The sequence below is a fragment of the Podarcis liolepis genome (genome assembly GCF_965112155.1).
Source record: "Podarcis liolepis genome assembly, chromosome: 16".
Taxonomy (NCBI): Eukaryota; Metazoa; Chordata; class Lepidosauria; order Squamata; family Lacertidae; genus Podarcis; species Podarcis liolepis.
In genome coordinates, this window is record NC_139567.1 from 43,567,011 (window position 1) to 43,585,492 (window position 18,482).

At 49.1% G+C, this 18,482-nt stretch overlaps 1 protein-coding gene across 20 annotated transcripts in view; it reads left to right on the forward strand.

Moving 5' to 3' along the window:
• The first annotated feature begins 71 nt into the window (after positions 1-71).
• Positions 72-18,482, forward strand: part of MYO18A (myosin XVIIIA) — a 151,625-nt gene continuing 133,214 nt past the window's right edge. For 15 of the 20 annotated variants that reach the window (XM_083479689.1, XM_083479702.1, XM_083479711.1 and 12 more), the window contains exons 1-2: positions 91-218; positions 10,890-11,983. In XM_083479689.1, the coding sequence (XP_083335815.1) occupies positions 10,982-11,983 (1,002 nt within the window). In that variant the 5' untranslated portion in view covers positions 91-218; positions 10,890-10,981. Of the gene's footprint in view, positions 219-10,889; positions 11,984-18,482 lie in introns of all 20 variants that reach the window. The other 5 variants (XM_083479692.1, XM_083479705.1, XM_083479695.1 and 2 more) reach the window with 2 other exon arrangements.

The window sequence follows — 18,482 nt, forward strand, 5'->3', positions numbered from 1 at the left end:
GAGGGAGAAGGGAGCGGCCTCTTCCCGCTCCTCCTCCTCCTCAGCGCCCGCCCCGTTCTCCTCCTCCTCCTCCTCCTCGGCCGCCCTCCTGCTCCTCCTGCTGGCGGGCTGGGCTCGCTCGATGCCGGCCCGGGAGCGGCCGCAGGAGGCGGAGGCAGCGAGCAGCCGGGGCCGAAGGAGAGGCCGGGCCGGGCCTCGCCATCCAGCCGCGCTGCCCGGTGAGCGAGGGAGGCGAGGGGCCTGGCGGGGGGCCCGGAGGATGGAGGCGGAGCGGGACGCCGCCATCGCTGTGGGAGAGGGGCGGACGGCGGCGGCCAGGAGGAGGAGAAGAAGCGCCGCCGCCGCCGCCGCCTCCTCGGTGTGGATGTTGCGGGTTGGGAGAAGGCGTGTGGCACCGTGCAAGCGCCGCTCGTGTGAAGGGAGCGACGCGTGTTCCCTTCCGGGTTGCATCCGGCTGACTTTCCCTCAGGGGAGGCTTTCCCTCTTGGGTTGGGATGAATGGGCCTGTGTCAGTCTCCCACGGGTCGCCGTCCCAGAGGAGACCCGTTGAGATCCATGGGCCTGCGCTTCGTCAGGGTGCTCCTTCAACGGGGTTCTCCTCCGAGGAGATCCACCGGGATTAAGGGGCCCCGGGTTGGTCGCGGTGCCCGTAGTAACTTCAGCCGGCTCAGCGGAGTCTCCTCAGAGGCACTCAATGGGCCTAAGTTGGTCCTTCATTTCAGCAAGGAATAAGGCTGGGTGCAGCCCATACACACGAGTTTATACCCATAAACTGAGGCACGCAAATGTAGGTCTCCTTGAATTTTGGAATTCCTGAATTTAGGAGAGGAGCGGGTCCAGGGTTTAAAGATGCTTGGGAATGTCCTAGGGGTGGTGGTGGTTGCTGTTTTTGCAGGGGTGTGTATGTGTGTCACTCTGCCTACAGGTGTGATTGCATGTCCACACAGGTGGGGGGAGGCAGGCTGTGGGTTTAAAGGTGCTTTTGTGCAAAGGGTGTGTGTTTTCACACACAGCACATACTGATGCCACCTGTGGCAAAAGATGCGCCTCTCTAATAGCTTCCTCCCGAGTTCAGCTCCCCTCTCTCCCCCCTCTCCCTATAAAGTAGCCTAGGTGTGTTGGGTGCAGAGTCCTCTCTGCCTGTGAGAAGCAGGTCTTGGGGAATGTGTGCATGAATGGTATAACACAGGTAGCAGAAGTCACGGTCCTTGTGTTTCTTTCCCTCATTTGCATGTGTGCACATGTTCTTTATATGCACATTCACACATTCATCTGGGCATGAGCAGGAGGCAGGTCCTAGGTGTGTTTGTGCGAAAGGATGCATGGAGGGTGTGTGTGTGTATGAGAGCGAGGTTTGTTTATGGTCTAGTCTCTCTCTGTGCATTCACTGTGTACTGTACCTGTCAAAATATGTACCTTTCTTGTATGCACACGAACATGTGGTTCCTCCCTCCAGCTTTGAACTGACCTAGGTGAGTTGCAATGTGCAGTTCTTTGCGAGTGAAAAGCACCTCCTGGGTTTAAATGTGGTGTGTGTGTGTATGTGATGATCTTGGAGTGACCAAACCTTGTGCTCTTCGAATAGCCAGATCCTTCAGTGTTGTGTTAAAGTGATAGTCTTTGTCTCTCTCACACAGCAAGGAGGTGTCAAAAATCTCTCTTGCCTCCATCCTTCGGCTTTGTCCCTATTTCCAAGCTTTTGAATTGGCCTAGGTTGTGTTGTGAGCATGTCCTGAGAAGGTAGGTGTGTGTGCATGAGAATGTTATATGGAGAGGGAATATCTAATGTTTTTTCTGTCCACGGTAAACATCCATTTGGGTGTGATTTGGAAGGCAAGCCATGGGTTTTAAAGTGTATTGATGTGTGAGATACAGACAGGGAAGGGCTTGGCTGTCTTGCTCGCGTGCACAGAATTGTAGATTGTGCGTGTTAAATGTGTCGGCTTGGACATTTAATACACACCTCTTTACCCTGGCCTTTGACACCTGGGAGATATATATTTTAGGACCCACTTTTTTCTTTTGATCCTAATCTGTTTTAATACTATATTTTTTAATTGCTATAACCTGTCCTAGGACTGCATAGTAAAGGGTGGGGAAGAAATCTAATTAATAATAAAAAACTGATATGAGGAGGGAAACAATGTGAGGAGGGAAACGGTGGACACCATACCTTGAAAGTTCAGGGTGTGTGCATGTCGGTCACACCCACAAGGTTTTGGCGGTGCTTTTGTGTGTGGCTACAGTGTACCACTTCTCCCCAATCTGATATGTGTCACATTCCAGGTTTGCAAAGGTTGGATATCTGTGGTTGGGTGTGCATAGCGGTTTTTTTAAGCTAGTGGGTATAGTGGTGGCTGGAGAATTATTGTGTGCACACGTATGTAAAGAATGAGGGTTGTTTCCTCCACCCCCCCACCCCGTATCCAGGGTGGGCTGCCATTAACTCTTTGCTAGGATTGCAGTTTTTGTTTCTTAAAACAGCTGTATGCCAAGCAGCCATTCAGCAAGTGAATATTTTCTGGCTAAACAGCAGCTGTAAATTGGGTGCAGCTTTGCTTTGATGTATGCACAATCTGTGGTTGCCTGGCTTTCTGGGGGATCTGCGCATCTGTCCTGGTATTAGAGGAGGGGCTGTAGTTCAACAGTGGATCATATGCTTTGCATGCATTAGGTCTCAGGTTCAATATCTGGTGGCATCTCCAGTAAGGCTGGGAGCAACCCCTTTGTAAAACCCCAGAGAGCTGCTGTCAGTCAGTGTCAACAATACTGAGTTAAATGGATTAATGTTCTGGTTCGGCATAAGACTGTTTCCTAAGTTCCTTTGGTCCTGTCCTGTCCCGTCCAGCATCCCTGCAGCTTGAAGACTGCTTCTTTACAGACCCCCTGGCTGTTAAGATTTGCAGAGTGGGGGGGGGGCTTCTTGCTCTTTCCACTGCTCTCAGGGGTTCGGGGGGCAGGTGGGAGAGAGCACTCTCCGTGGCAGCCCACAAGCTGTGGAATTCCCTCCCCACAGATTTCCCACTGACACCTTCATTGTACAACTTCCATCAGTTGTCTTATATGAGTTTTAATCCTGTGTTTCTATTGTTGTAACCTACCTTTGGACCTTACGATGAAGACTGAGCAAGAAATGAAGTAAATAATAACGATGGTAATAAATTGTAATAATAATTCTTGGTACTTCCTTTAAAGAACAGCAACTGTTTGGCACGTCTGTGGGCACAACAGTTGGGGAAGCATCAGAGTCTTAAGGTTTGCTGTGAGGCATTTAGCCCAAACCTGGACAGGGTTTTTGAGGTGCAGTTAGGATAGTTTCCAGGGGAATTGCAGATGTCAGCTTTCGTCAGTGTACCTGCGCTTGGTGCTGGTCCTTTGACTGTGGCTTGCCCTGCTCTGTCCAAGACAGGAGACAGTAAAATAATAATAATATAATAATAATTTATTATTTCTACCCCGCCCATCTGGCTGTGTTTCCCCAGCCACTCTGAATATTAAAAACAGTACAGCATCAGACATTAAAAACTTCCCTAAAGAGGGCTGCCTTCAGTTGTCTTTTAAAAGTAAAATAGTTGTTTATTGCTTTGACATCTGCTGGTAGGGCGTTCCACAGGGCAGGCGCCACTACCGAGAAGGCCCTCTGCCTGGTTCCCTGTAACCTTACTTCTCGCAATGAGGGAACCGCCAGAAGGCCCTCGGCGCTGGATCTCAGTGTCCGGGCTGAACGATGGGTGGAGACGCTCCTTCAGGTATACAGGACCGAGGCCGTTTAGGGCTTTAAAGGTCAGCACCAACACTTTGAATTGTGCTCAGAAACGTACTGGGAGCCAATGCAGATCTCTCAGAACCGGAGTTATGTGGTCCCGGAGGCCACTCCCAGTCACCAGTCTAGCTGCCACATTCTGGATTAATTGCAGTTTCCGGGTCACCTTCAAAGGTAGCCCCACGTAGAGCGCGTTGCAGTAGTCCAAGCAGGAGATAACTAGAGCATGTACCACTCTGGCAAGACAGTTCGCTGGCAGGTCTTAGCCTGCGCACCAGGTGGAGCTGGTAGACAGCTGCCCTGGACACAGAATTAACCTGTGCCTCCATGGACAGCTGTGAGTCCAAAATGACTCCCAGGCCTTGCTTTGTCTTGTATTAGCATTAACAACACCCTTGCAAGGACCAGGCTGTGTCACCTGTCACTCCAGAAGAAGACACCCCAAGCATCTTACCAACTGCTTCACATGGGAAGAACGCGGGGGCATATGAAGAGCCCTGCTGGATGAGGCCGGTGGCCCATACAGCCCAGCATCCTCTTCTCTTAGTGGCCAGCCAGGTGCCCACATGGGAAGCCCACAAACAGGACCTGAGCACAACAGCAGTGCTCTCTCCCAACTGTGATTCCCAGCAACTGGTCTGGGAAGCATTACTGCCCCTCTTTCACAGTGGAGCTGCTTTATACCAAGGCAGACTATTGGTCCATCTCGCTCAGTACAGTCTCTCACGCACTGACTGACAGCAGCTCTCCTGGGTTTCAGGCAGTGGTTTCAGGAGCCTTCTGCATGCAGAGCAGTTGATCTGCCACTGAACTATGGCCATCTTATCCTCTCAGAGTGTAAATTCTAAAATCTGAGCTTTTCAGGCGAGACAAAGGTGACATTTGGAAGAGTATATGCATCTGTTGTTATTAATATTCTTATTACTATTATTTTATTTAATTATATCTCACCTTTTCCCTGGACTGGGAATCAAAGTGGCTTACACAAATTAAAATGACACCTCTTTCCTGTGATGTATTAAGGAGCTCTTTTGCTGATAATAATAATGTTTTATACATTTGCAAGGCAAAACCTGGTGAGTGTACCTGTAAGGTGCATGTGTGAATTTGTGGCCTTCACTTCCTTGCAGTTTTTCCATGCATGCTTAAAATATTTAAGGTCTGTAGCAACAAGGAAGGCGGTAAAAGGCCCATGCCTGCCTCCCTTTATGGAGGAGTTACACTGATAACATTCATGTGCACAAAGCACAATGGGCCTCTGGACGGTGAAATTCTGGAAGGTGTTTTTTTACTTCCTCTACTGTGCTGTTTGCATTTTATGAACAGGACTGCATAAAATAATGCAAGAGGGTTACATTCAGCAAATATACATGAGGTTATTGTAATTCATCTTTATTTATCTTAGGAGGGGCTGTGGGAGAGAAGGCCTGCTTTGTATGCACCAGGTTCTAGGTTCAGTCCGTGGCATCTCTGATTTAAAAAATAACAATCCAGTAACAACTGATGGAAAAGACCCTGTCTCTCTGCCTGACATCCCAGAGAGCTGCTGCCAGTCAGAGCACATAGCTCCTTATACAGTCTCACCTGATAGAAGGTACCTTCTGTGTTATGGTTGATTTATATCCTACCCTGCTGTTTTAAGGCAGCTGGCAATTTAGCAACTGAGGCTATTTTAGAGTTGCTTAGTTCTGGCTTCTGAAAATGCAAAGAATGATGCTTTCTGGGGTAGGCGGAGAAAACATATGGAGAAAATTGAGTCCTGCTTCTGTAATGTTCATACAGACAGTTTAGAGAGGAGTACCTAACCCTGTTTCTTCCTTCCTCTGTCAGACTCCTTTCTGTATGAATGCAATGGGAGCTGGAGAGCATTACACCGGTCAGTGGTGTAGTGGTTAGAGTGCTGGGCGAGGACCTGGGAGGCTAAAGTTCAAATCACCCTATTCAGCCCTGAAGCCACTGGGTGTGATCCTGGGCCAGTTGCTGTCTCCCTCAGCCTGGCCTATCTCACAAGGGTGTGAGGGTTAAATGAGCAGGGGGAGAGCCATGTACACCACCTTGAGCTCCTTTCCAATAAATAAATAAGCAGAAATACTTTCCAAGCAGGCCAGTTAAACAGAAGCAGCTGCTCACGTGAGTGAGGCCCCACTTGGGCTGCAACATTGAGCCGTCTTACAGAACACCCTGTGCCCATCTATACAACAAAATCCACCAGTTGTTAGAAATGTAACTGTATGGGCTTAACCGATGCCAGGTAAAGAAAACCAAGTTGGGTTCTCCTTTTATAAAAGCCTGACCATGACAAGTGAGCAGCAGAGTCACGGGGTTGACCAAGCCACTTCTTCCCTCCCCTGTCGCAAGACATGCAGGCGATTCTTTGGTGGGGCAGGTTCTGGGCATCATCTGACGTGATACGTTGGTATACTGCCTGAGCGTTAACCTTTATACAGCTGTGGTTTTAGGAGTTTTCTTTGTGCTCCGTTGAGCTGACTTAACCTCTTCTGCTCCTGCTGCGTCATAACATACCTTGCATGCTTGTTCATCAAGTGGGTGTGACCTGGACTCCCGAATCAGGGAAAGCGAGTTTTAGCCGTGGGGCGTGTGGAATGTGGGTTTATCCTGCTCGCCCTGGCAGAGCTTGTCTCAGCCATTTATTTTCTCCTCTGCAGCCTCAGCCAGGCATAGCATTTTCTCAAGGAGCTTCCCTGGCTTTGCCAGAGCAGGTATTGCTCCTCAGGCCTGGGCATATAACAGCAAGTTAAGGAATGTGCACCGACCACGAATTTAAAGTACATTTAATGCACATCCCAAAGAATCTTGGGAACTCTAGATTTTAAGGGTGTAGCTCTGTGAGGGGTGAAACTACAGTTCCCAGGATTCTTTGAGGGTCACAGTAATCTGCTTTAAAGCTACTAGTGTGTACAGTCAAGGTACGCAGACCTTGAACTGGCCTCGCTGGAGAGGGTGGAGTCCTCCAGGTGTGTAAATACTAGTAAATCCTCCAGCTTTTCTCACCTGCTTGGAGGGCTGGCACCCTTCACTTCGTGAAGGTGGCCTCTCAGTGGGTTAGCTTTCCTTTTTTTCACTTCCTCAGCCAAGGGTGTCAAACCCAGGTGGGGGCCCGCTCCAGGGATGATTTTGGCTTTTGCTGATGAGCCAGAACCAAACTAGATGGCTTTTTGAAGGCACTGCAGCCTTCTATTTAGCCCTGTTTGTGAGGTGCTGCCTTATCTCTTGAGCCGGTCACATTGTGTGCATGTGCCAAGCTATGTGCGGGCTGGTTGCTCTGCCTGCTGTTAGGAGGTCCCAGGGTCCAGGAAGGAGGCCTTGGAACTGTTATGTTGCGTTTTGGGGTGGGGGAGAGGAGGAACATGCGAGTAAACTTGCAATAAGCTGGGCTAGATCAAAGGCCTGCTGGCCCAGCCTTGTGCTTGTTGATAGTGGCCTTACACAGCCGGCCCTACCATTAGGAGCAGATCCTGGGGCAGGAAGGGATCACCATCATCACCATCAACCTCCCTTGATCAGACTCCTCTGTTGGAGGTTGTGTGCTAAAATACACTCAAGAGGGTGGAGGATGCTGTTGCATTGCTGGTGTAGAACTATGATTCAGCTGCTTCTGCCAGTGGAATGGGGTGGAGGTGGTGTCATCTTAACCTTCCCTCAGGCAACATGCCTTGTAGCCAAGTCAGACCAATGGGCCACCTAGCTCAGTCTTGTCTACCCTGACTGGCAGTGGCTCTCCATGGTTTCAGGCAAGCGGTCTCTCCCAGCCCTACCCAACCTGTGACCTTCTGCACTCAAAGCAGATATTCCACCATGAGCTGCAGCCCTTCCCCTAAAAATACAGATCCTAGTCTTCATGGTTCTGAATAAAGGGCTGATTTAAATAAAAACACAGGAAGCTGCTGTATACTGTACTGAGTCAGACCATTTGGTCCATCTAGTTCTGTATTATTTACACTGATTGGCAGCAGTTCTCCAGGGTCTCATATGAGGGATCTGTCTCTCCCAGCCCTAATTGGAGATGTTACCAAGGTCTGGACCTGGGACCTCCTGTACTCTGCTACTGAGCTACAACCCTTTTCAGTGGGTTTACTCTGAGTGAAACAGCACCGGGCTCCTCTTTCCCTGTAACAATTGTGCCCTAGTTTTAATGGCTACAGTGAGGAACTTGGCTGTACTGTATTTTCTGTGACCTTAGGGTTGGAGCCTTACCATTGAAATCGAAACATAATTTATCCAAGTTTCTCAAGTCTGCGACTCCTTATCTGTATGCTGGTTTAGAAGCAATTTATACTTGTTGTGTGGGTGTAGTTTTAGGGGTGCCCATGGGCGTAGCCAGGGGGAGCAGGCCTGGATCAAGTAAAACAATAAAAATATTTAACTGACCAATCACGGTTCTGCCCCCCCCAGTCCTACCCCCCCCTAAAATCCTGGCTACACCCATGGGGGTGCAGCTCTGAGATGGAAATCCTCGTGCATGGCATCTCTTGAACGATCTGGGGTTTTAATTCAATTGAATGGTTATAGATGAGATTCACAGGAGACGTTCAATCCTGCCTTAAATGCTTTTTCTTAAGGGTCTCTGGTCTCGAATAGAGATGTGAAGGCCTGGGAAAAACCCAGGGATAACCCTCAGTTTTTTCTTCCAGTTCCTCCTCTCCAGAATCTTTCATCTGTACAATCAAGCCTGTCTGGGATGGAGAGAATACCAGCAGGGGGGTGGGATGTTAGTTCTGTCTCCTCTTCCTAGCAGGAGGTTGCATAGCTGCAAAAATGCTGCTGCAACAGAAGTGACCATTCTCTTCCTCCCACTCCACCCCAACTAAAAAGTTCATGTGCTGTAGAGCTAGAGTGGCCTCTTGCTGGCATGGCCCGCAGGGAGCGTCTCCATAGCCCCGACCACTTCGGCTCAGGGTGTTTTTGGGCAAAGGAGCTCCCAAGCTCTGCCGGAGAAATGCAGAGGCGTCTGACCCCTAGAAAACCCCAGGCTGGCAGGGCTTTCCCTTGGCCTCAGAAGGGCCTCTTTTCCCTCAACAAGGGCCGATTTGTGAGCATGCAGTAACTCCTGAGAATGGCCTGCTTTGAACAGAGCCCCAAACCCACAAGACACTCTTGGCTTTTTAGAGGTATTTAATAAGGGCAGAATGACCCTTGACAATTGGGGAAAGCCTCTTTTTTAAAATATCCAGGAATGGTGTTCTGCTGAAATAGCTTATAAACCATGTCCCTAAACTATGTAGGTTCTCTTGAATATTACACACCTACCCACACCCACCAGTGTGTGTGGCATCATGCAATGTACAGTGGTGCCTCGCAAGACGAAATTAATTCGTTCCGCGAGTTTTTTCGTCTTGCGGTTTTTTCGTCTTGCGATGCACGGTTTCCCATAGGAATGCATTGAAAATCAATTAATGCGTTCCTAGGGAAACCGCCTTCAGACCAGGTCCGGGGACAGTCTGTCCCTGGACCTCTTCTGAAGGCTGGGGGGGAGGGGACAAGGGCTTTTCTTCCCACCCCCAGCATTTTAAAAAACCCTGGGACAGCGGAGGACTTCTCCACTGTCCGGGGTGATCTTAAAATGCTGGCGGGCGGCATTTTAAAATCGCCCCGACAGCGGAGGACTTCTCCGCTGTCCGGGGCGATTTAAAAGCCCCTGGGAAGGCAGGCAGGGGGGACAAAGACTTTCGCCCCCTGCCCGCCTTCAGAAGGTGTTCCCGCCCCCCGCCCCGCTTCGGAACAGCGTTCCGAAGTGGGGCGGCTGGGGCAGGTCTTCCCGCCCCCCCTCCCCGCTTCGGAACAGCGGGCTAAGCGGGACCTCCCGCCGGGCATGCGAGGCTTGCCGACATCTGCCTGAAGCAGGGGGCGGGCTCCGCAGCTCACCCCCTGCTTCGGGATGCAGGCTGCCGCCCCAAGCCTTGCGTGCAAGGCTTGCCGGCATCTCCCCCAAGCAGGGGGCGGGCTCCGCAGCTCACCCCCTGCTTCGGGATGCAGGCTGCCGCCCCAAGCCTTGCGCGCAAGGCTTGCTGACATCTCCCCCAAGCACGGGACACGGGGAGATTTTAAAATGCTGGGGGTCGGCAGCGCTTTGTTCCCGACCCCCAGCATTTTAAAACCTTCCCGGGACACGGGGAGATTTTAAAATGCTGGGGGTCGGCAGCGCTTCGCTCCCGCCCGCCAGCATTTTAAGATTGCCCGGGGCAGGCGGGGGGAAGGGAGGCGGGGGGGAGCAAAGACTTTTGCCCCCCGCCGGCCTTCAGAAGAGGTCCTCTTCTGAAGGCCGGCTGTGGGCAAAAGTCTTTGCTCCCGACCGCCAGCATTTCCCTATGGGCTTTCGTCTTGCGATGCAAGCCCATAGGGAAATTCGTCTTGCGAAGCGCCTCCAAAACAGAAAACCCTTTCGTCTTGCGGGTTTTCCGTCTTGCGAGGCATTCGTCTTGCGGGGTACCACTGTAGTAGGATGGCTGGAGTGTTCATGCTGGACGGGTTAGGGAAATTGAGTCTTGGCTAGCTGTAAAGCCCTCTGGGCAGCCTTTGGCAAGTTACTGTCTCAGCCAACCCCACAGGGTGGTTCTGAGCACAAAGCACCACTCTTTTCAGAGGAAGGGAGGGGTGACAGCATCAACTCAGAGGTTTGAGGGGTGTTAGTGACCCAGGAGAAGACTTTCTCTGGCAGCTCCTAAGTTGTGGAATTCCCCCTTCACAGAGATCTGTCTGGCTTCTTCACAATGTTCAGCAAATGCTGACAGCTCTTTACCCTGATCTTTGAACACCTGAGATGTGTGTTTTCAGGGCCTGCTCTGTTCCTGTGTCTGTGATCTGAATTACAGATTACATAATTAATTCTGAATTTTAAATTGTTGTTACCCACCCTGGGATGTGCTGCTGAGCAGTGCCTAATAAATTTAGTAGCAATAATAATAACAACAGTAACAACTGATGATATACCAAAGCTGAATCAACAGCTTTGCCTAGCTGCCAAAATTGTATCTCATGCTCCATGTGTGTTTCATCCATGTATTTAGAACATTGTGCGCTTTAATATTCTCCTAAAAAGATCTATGTTAATAGCACAAAAATATCTTTTAATATAGTTTTTAACACACATTTTTGTGTTTCTTCACAGGGACGCTGGCAGGACCAAGAATTTGGAGCCGTGGGCTGTCAGATCCTGGCTGTTGTTGAACCTGGGGCACCTCCCAGGGTTAATCTCCCATCATGTTTCACCTGATGAAAAAGGACAGAGATGGGTCCCGAAGGGAGAAGAAAGAGAAGAAGGAGAAGAAGGAGCGGATGTCGGCTGCCGAGCTGAAGAGCTTGGAGGAGATGAGTATGCGCCGGGGCTTTTTCAACCTCAACCGCTCTTCCAAGAGGGATGCAAAGAACCGGCTGGAGATCTCCAACCCCATCCCTATCAAGGTGGCCAGTGGCTCCGATCTTCACCTGACTGACATCGACTCAGACAGCAACCGGGGGAGCGTGATCCTCGATTCCGGTCATCTCAGCACGGCCAGCTCCAGCGACGACCTCAAGGTGGATGACGGCAACTTCAAGGGGTCCGTGCTGCAGCGGGCAGCCAAGTTCGGCTCTCTGGCCAAGCAGAACTCGCAGATGATCGTCAAGAGGTTCTCCTTCTCGCAGAAGAGCCGCGATGAAAGCACCTCGGAGACATCCACCCCTTCCGAGCACTCGGCTGCCCCTTCCCCGCAGGTGGAGATGCGGACGCTGGAGATGCAGCTGGCCAAGCAAGCTGTACCACCTGGGCCCCCGCGTGTCCCTTCCGCCTCACGGACCAGGCTGCCCGAGGTGGTCAGCAAGCGGTTCCCCGCTGAGCTGAAGCTCCCCGTGGTGGTCCCCCCTCAGCCCCCCGTGCCCAGGCAACTGGAGCTGCAGCGGCGCAACACCGGTGACTTTGGCTTCTCGCTGCGCCGCACCACCATGCTGGACAGGGCTGCTGACGGGCAGGTGTACAGGCGGGTAGTGCACTTTGCCGAACCGGGTGCCGGGACCAAAGACCTGGCCCTTGGCTTGGTGCCAGGCGACCGGCTGGTGGAGATCAATGGGCGCAACGTGGAAAACAAGTCCCGGGATGAGATTGTGGAGATGATCCGGCAATCAGGGGAGACAGTACGCCTGAAAGTGCAGCCCATCCTGGAGCTGAGTGAGCTGAGCCACTGCTGGCTGAGGAGCGGGGAGGGCCTTCACCAAGCAGCCTTTGATGTAAGTAGCTGCTCCACTTTGGGGCACAAGTAGGGTGTGTGCGCTCACACTGGTGGTACACGAGGGCATTCTTGGCAACATCCCGTGTCTTGTGTATCCGACGCAGGTACCTGTGTAAGGACACACTTCACACTGTGCATAGTTATGGAATTCACTGCCCCAATATGTGCTGATGGCCACCAACTTGGATGGCTTTAAAAAGGAAATAGGATAAATCCATGAAGGATATGCCTGTCAGTGGCTACTAGCCAGGATGGGTTTGCGCTGCCCCCGGTGTTGGAAGCACTGTGCCTCTGAAAGCATAAGTGGGGAGAGGTGCTTTTGTGCTCAGGTTCTTTTTGGGGGCTTCCTGTAATGGGCATCTGGTTGCCACTGGACTAGAGGGGCCCCCTTTGGCCTGATCCAGCAGCCAGGGCCTCTTCTGATGTTCTTACGTTAATGGGATTTGTGCTGTCATTGGTGTCTGGAGCAGGAGGATCATGATCATAGACTCAGGCCGCAGACTGGCTGTTGTGGTTGTGACCCCGTTGCTTATTTTTTATGGAAGAGGAAGGGGCATGTGGTGCTTATATTAGTGCTATAGGGCCTGCAGAGAAGCAAAATTTCCCTTCTGGGTGGTTAGAGGAATGTGGGATAGGTTAGGAGAGAAATGTATCTTTCTTCAAGTATCACAAAGGATGGTGATGGTCGTTGGGAGGAAACAATAATTTATCATTTAATAATACACATTTTCACAGTACTATTCAAGTGTTCAGTTCATAATCCTGTGACCCATATCTTCTGTAGGGAATATTTGGCTGTGGTTTAAATTGAGATCTTCCCAGCTTCTAATCTTGACCGTGTGTGTGTGTGTGTGTGTGTGTGTGTGTGTGTACACTTTGTGGATCTTCTGAAATATTTAAAGGCTGAGGATGCTTCAGGAAAGTTTTCATAGGCAAAAGTGGAAATGGCCCTGGAACATTAGTTCTATCTGAATCAGTTATTGTGCAGATGAAATTATCGGTGTTTTAAGAACACTTGTGGCAGAAGATGAGGGCTAAGCCCAGATTGTTGTGTGACTTTCCCCACCAGTCGGTGTGTGCCTATCCTTCTGCTTATAGTTTTGATTTTGCGCCTAGGGTGGTGGTGGCAGTGGAGAACATAACATTAATTTCGTGTGTTTGCTTGGACTTTCTGTTCTACACATCAGCTACAGTTTGTCCAATTTAGGGACATCGCTTGTTCATTCAGACATTACTATTTATTTTTCTTTTTGTGGCAAATGACCTTCAAGGTACGTCTTTTTCTGCTTGAGCTAATCTACCTTTTAAGGCATTAAGTTAAACTTACTGGTACAGGTTTTGTTTTGTTATTGCTGCTTTACAAAATGGGGGTGGTGACTGTGGTCCTGCTGTTGCTGTGTTGATCCTTCCTGTGAACTCAGTTGCCCCGTGTGAGCATTGCCCCACGGAGGGATTATTGGTGTATGTGTATGTGTATAAGAGAGAGAGAGAGAAGTTGTGGGGCAAGGATCTTTTATAACTAGCAATAAAGACTTTAAGAGTACCTGTGAAGAGGGATTAGGAGAAGCATAATGGGCAGGTGACCCATATTCTCTTGGCTGCTTGCAGAAACCTCTGTTAGTGACTTTGGGCTGGCTGGAGTGGTGTGTGTGTGTGTGTGTGTGTGTGTGTGTGTGTGTGTGTGTGTGTTTGTGTTTGTACCAATGGGGTCATTTTAAATCTCTTCAAAACCCCTGAAGGCCCCTGCGAGAGTTAAGTCTGCCGCATGGCACAGAGAAGCTCATTGCATTCCCTCGGCCTGTCTCCAAACGGAAGGGAAACACATGGTGTTTACAGCTCTCAAGTCAAGCGTGCAGTTGGGGCTGCTAAAAATTGGATGCCCGGTAAGCTGCCAATCGGGCTGATGGCCCAGGTGGTGGCAGGAAGTGTTATGAGAATATGAGGCATAAGTGGAAACTGGCAGGGCCTCTGAAGTCTCCTTAAGAGGGGAGGAAGTCTTCCCTGAGATCAGTCAGAGTGGAGGAGGCCAGATGTGTCTGGGGCACAGCTGCATGTGCTGGGCAAGCAGCCTGGGTCATCATGGTAGCCATATCTGCCCTCCACTCTCCCCCTGGGTGCAGTTCTGGGTGCTTATGTTGGAAGATTCAGGACAGATAAAAGAAAATACTTCTTCCCACAGCACATAGTTAAATTTGGAACTCACTCCAAATGGTGGTGATGTCCACCAACCTGGATGGCTTTTAAGGCTGGGCGATATCTGATTTTCAACATCATGATATATCACCAGCTAAATATCACAGTATATATCTATGGCGGTGGAGGGCCTTGCTGGGCCTCCCTGCGGTGGCAGAGGGTCCCGCTGTACCTCCCCACAGTGGTGGAGGGTGCGCCACTCTTCCACGCAGCAGCAGAGGGTCTTGAAGAGGCTCCCTGTTAAGGGCCTTAAAATGTAAAGTAGTAGTAGATTTAATAAAAATATTAAATAAACTTCCATATAATATATTTTCAACTAGATGGGTGGGGTATAAATAATAAATTATTATCATTATTACTTAAGTTATTTACTAGTCAATTTGCATCTGCTTCCTCACTCAGAGGATTAAGTGCAATATATGCATGCATAAGCCTCATTGAGTTCAACTAAACTTACTTCTACTTTCCTGGGAGTAAGCCCCCCTCACTGAATTCAGTAGGGCTTGCTTGTGAATAGACACACATTTGCTTGCGCTGCTTACCAAAAAACACCCTCTCCATAATTCTCGTGTAGTACCCAACCTGCCTTTTCAGCATAAAGTAGCCAGCTAAGTCTTCTCCCCTCCGTCTCCCCCCACAGAAGGGCTCCCCACAAAGCCTACTAATCTTTCCCTTTTTATCAAGGGAGGGAGGGCAAGCAAACAAAAAGATAGTCTCATTTAAATAAAGAAATAAAACTCTTCCTTTTTGATATGGAGGAAAGCTATTCAGGGTGAACCAGCAACATAAAACACCACCAGAAAATAAAAATAAAAACTCTCCCCCCCTCTTTTTTTCTAAAAGAAAGAAGAAATAAGTGCTTTCTAGTTCTTTGTTTGCATTTCCGCTGGATCCTTGATTGTCGTTCAATAGTATATTGTCTTGTTGAAACACTTATCACGATGCTATTTCAATACCGGTATTCAACAGTATGGAAATTTATTGCACATCCCTAATGGCTTTGAAAGAGGATTGGACAAATACATGGAGGAGATGGCTGTCAGTGGCTGCTGTCCGCAATGGCTGTGCTCTTCCTGCAATGCTTCTGAATACCAGTTGCTAGAAACGGCAGGAGGGGAGAGGGCTCTGGTGCTCGAATCCTGCTTGCGGGTTTCCCATGGGGGCATCTGGGTGGCCACTGTGAGAACAGGTTGCTGGACTAGATGAACCGCTGGCCTGATCCAGCAGACACTTCTGATCTTTGTATGTTATCTTTTTAATTCTAGAACTGTGTGTATGTCCACATGCAGATGTAGAATGCAGTATCTCACAGGGAATTTAGTATCCTGCGAATGTGTTGTCTATTAATGAAATAACGATAATTACTAGCCACTGATGAGGCTCCTTTAGGTGCTACTAGCAAGAGAGCATCAAGCTGTCTGGCTGCTGCTGGGAGTTCTTTCGGAAGAGGGTGCCTCTGTGAGAACATCTTCCAACAGATCTGGATATACGAGCTGCTCACCTCCTTGTTATTACATGTCAACGTCTATGCAGCTGCTATGTTTCTTCATTTTCCTTGCAGAAGTTGAGAGCTAATAGGGATAAATAGATAGATAAAGACAGAGAAGAGAACATGCAGCTCAACTCTCTTGGGGCATTATTCCTGGATTCCTGCTTCCTCCCCTTCATGAAGCAGAAATGCAAGCCAGGATGGTGAATAAGCCAACAGCAGAGCTCTGAGACTACCATGGATCAACCAGGGAAGATGTTGAAAGCAAATCCCGGAAGTGTGAGTGCAAAGTTGAGAATGCAGCAGCAAGCATTTCAGTAGGGTGGTTAGGCTTACATGAGTTTCTCTTTCAGTCAGTAATAGAATTTTTGTTGGCTGTTCCCCACAAGGCTCCAGTTAACTGCATCCCCCCCCCCCCCGCTACAGAATCTTGCGAAGGGATCTTTTAGCTTAAAGTTGTAGATGGGTACTTTCCTGCTGGGCTATGGTGGGTAGGAATGGCTTCCAAGCAACTTGAAAAAGTTGATTTTTCTTCTCAAACATGGTCGACGTAAACAGCTTTGGAAAGGTAGGCAGGCTAGTAAAAAAATAAACAAGTAGCGGGCTAGTGTCTTTTGCGGACCTATTTTCATTATAAGTCCTCTTGCACCTGTTTAGCAGTCATGGCTTCCTCCAAAGAATCCTGGCAGCAGTAGTTTGCTAAGAGTGCTGTGGATTGTCACTCTGTGAGGGTCTCCTGACACCTCTCAGCATCCTTAACAAACTACAGTTCCCAGCATTCTCTGAGGGGTGCCATGACCATCAGTGGTATAAAAGTGCTTTAAATGTATGTTTTGGGGGTGACCTGCCTCTTCCTTAGCAGGTAGGTTACAGTCTGCATCAGGCCTGCCTCTTCCTTCCAAGCCCTTTTCACCTTTCCTACCAGTCAGTCAAACCCCCATCAGCTTTCTCTTGGCTTTGTTGTGGCTGTGGGAGCCCCAGTTACCCCTGCTAAGATTTCCCATACCTCAGGTAAGCTCATGTAAGGAGTAGCATAAGGAGCATTGTAAAGGAACCAGTCAGTCATGTTAAGATCATTATGGAGCCAGATTGTTTGTATGAACATGCCCTTGTTGTCTGGAAACAAATCGAGTGTTGACTTAAGCTCCCAAAGGGCTCCTTAGCTTTCTCCTGTCTCAAGGGAGAAAAAGCTGTGAAGCCCAAGCCTCTTTCTTTTTAGACTGTGCTCTCCCTCTCCTTCCTTCTCCCTAGACCCTTTCCCTACAAGCTGTTCACCGATTCTGTGTTTCAGGGATCCCAGCACGGGAAAAGTACATTTGGAAGGAGCCGCCAGTTCCTTGCTGGGCTTGTCTTGCTAATGCTTGAGCAGGGCTCTGGGGAACCAAATTAATTTGGAGTTGGGTGAACATGTTAGGTGCCTGCAGAGCATTTCAAAAGGCTTATGGAGACGTTTTAAGAAAAGGATGTAATTGCTCCTCCCTCCCCTCCCCTTTCCTTGGTGCTTTTATGGGTTATTGTTGTTTAATTCTTATTTTATCTGTTATGTTTGTTTAATAGTGGAGCAAGACTTTATTTTGATGTATTTATTACTGGGGCTGTTAATTTTGATTTAGTTCAGTACTGGTTATGTGTTAAGCCTATATTATTTGTAAGATTGAATTTATGCAATGTTTGTTGATTTCCCCCCCTTGATTTATATTTTTTGTAACCCCCCCTCCCTCCTTGTGTATTTTAATAAGTTAGTGTTTTCTGTGAGTTGCCTTGCACACTGTTTTATTGTGGAAAAGGTGACATTTTCTTTATCTGCACTTTTTATAAAACACTATATAAATGGAAGAAAGGCAGGGTGTGAATTGAATAGATTAGTGAACGAACACCAGGCTTTAGGATTCTGTTTTCCCTAATGCTTCTCCTTGCCTCAGCAGTTGTAAGCAAGCATAATAACTCTTGTTAGGGGGTGGCTGCTGTTGTGGGCAGCAGATGTGTATGTACATATTGGGGGGAGGGCCAATAGTTCAGTCGAAGAGCACCTGCTTTGCTTGCAGAAGGTACCAGGTTCAATACCTGGCCTCTCCAGGGAGGGATGGGAGAGATTCCCACCTAAAACCCTGCAGAGCTGCTGCCAGCCAGTGTCGGCAACACTGAGCTAGATGGGCCAATGATCCAATAAAGCATAAGGCAGCTTCTTGTGTCATATTTGTGTGTTTGTGTATTTAGAGTGTCTGTATGAGAAAGGGATAGAAAATTAATTCCTGCCTGGTGTCATGTGAGTGGCACCTGAGCTTCTTGTGGTCAGTGATGCTTAATCCATTTGGGAGTCTTGAGTCTCAAAGGGCCCAGGAAAAGCCAGCCCCCCCCCCACAGAGAGAGAATTGAAATGTGAATTTCCTTCTTCCTGTGTCCAGAAGGGCAGCATTCACAAGGAGGTAATTTAATTATTGTTTGATTTCATACCAATTTTATATATTTGATGTTAGCCGCCCCGAGCCCGACTTCGGCTGGGGAGGGCGGGATATAAATAAAAGTTTATTATTATTATACCTTCCATGCAGAACGTGTGCTTTACAAATTGGGGGGTGCTGGGTGGTTCTGGTGTCTCTCCTCCCAACTCTTGCTCCTTTTTTCTGGAACATGGTAGGCTGATGATGAACAGCACCTGCCTTTATTGAGATGATGAGGTCAGCCACTGTGAAACAATGTCCAGCACTCGTGAGCATGACAGCCGCCTACCCCATCCTCCACTAACAAAGCAGTTCTGAAGAGGACACAGGGGCTTGTTGTGTGGAGGGATGGAGGAGGAGCAGGAATACTCTGC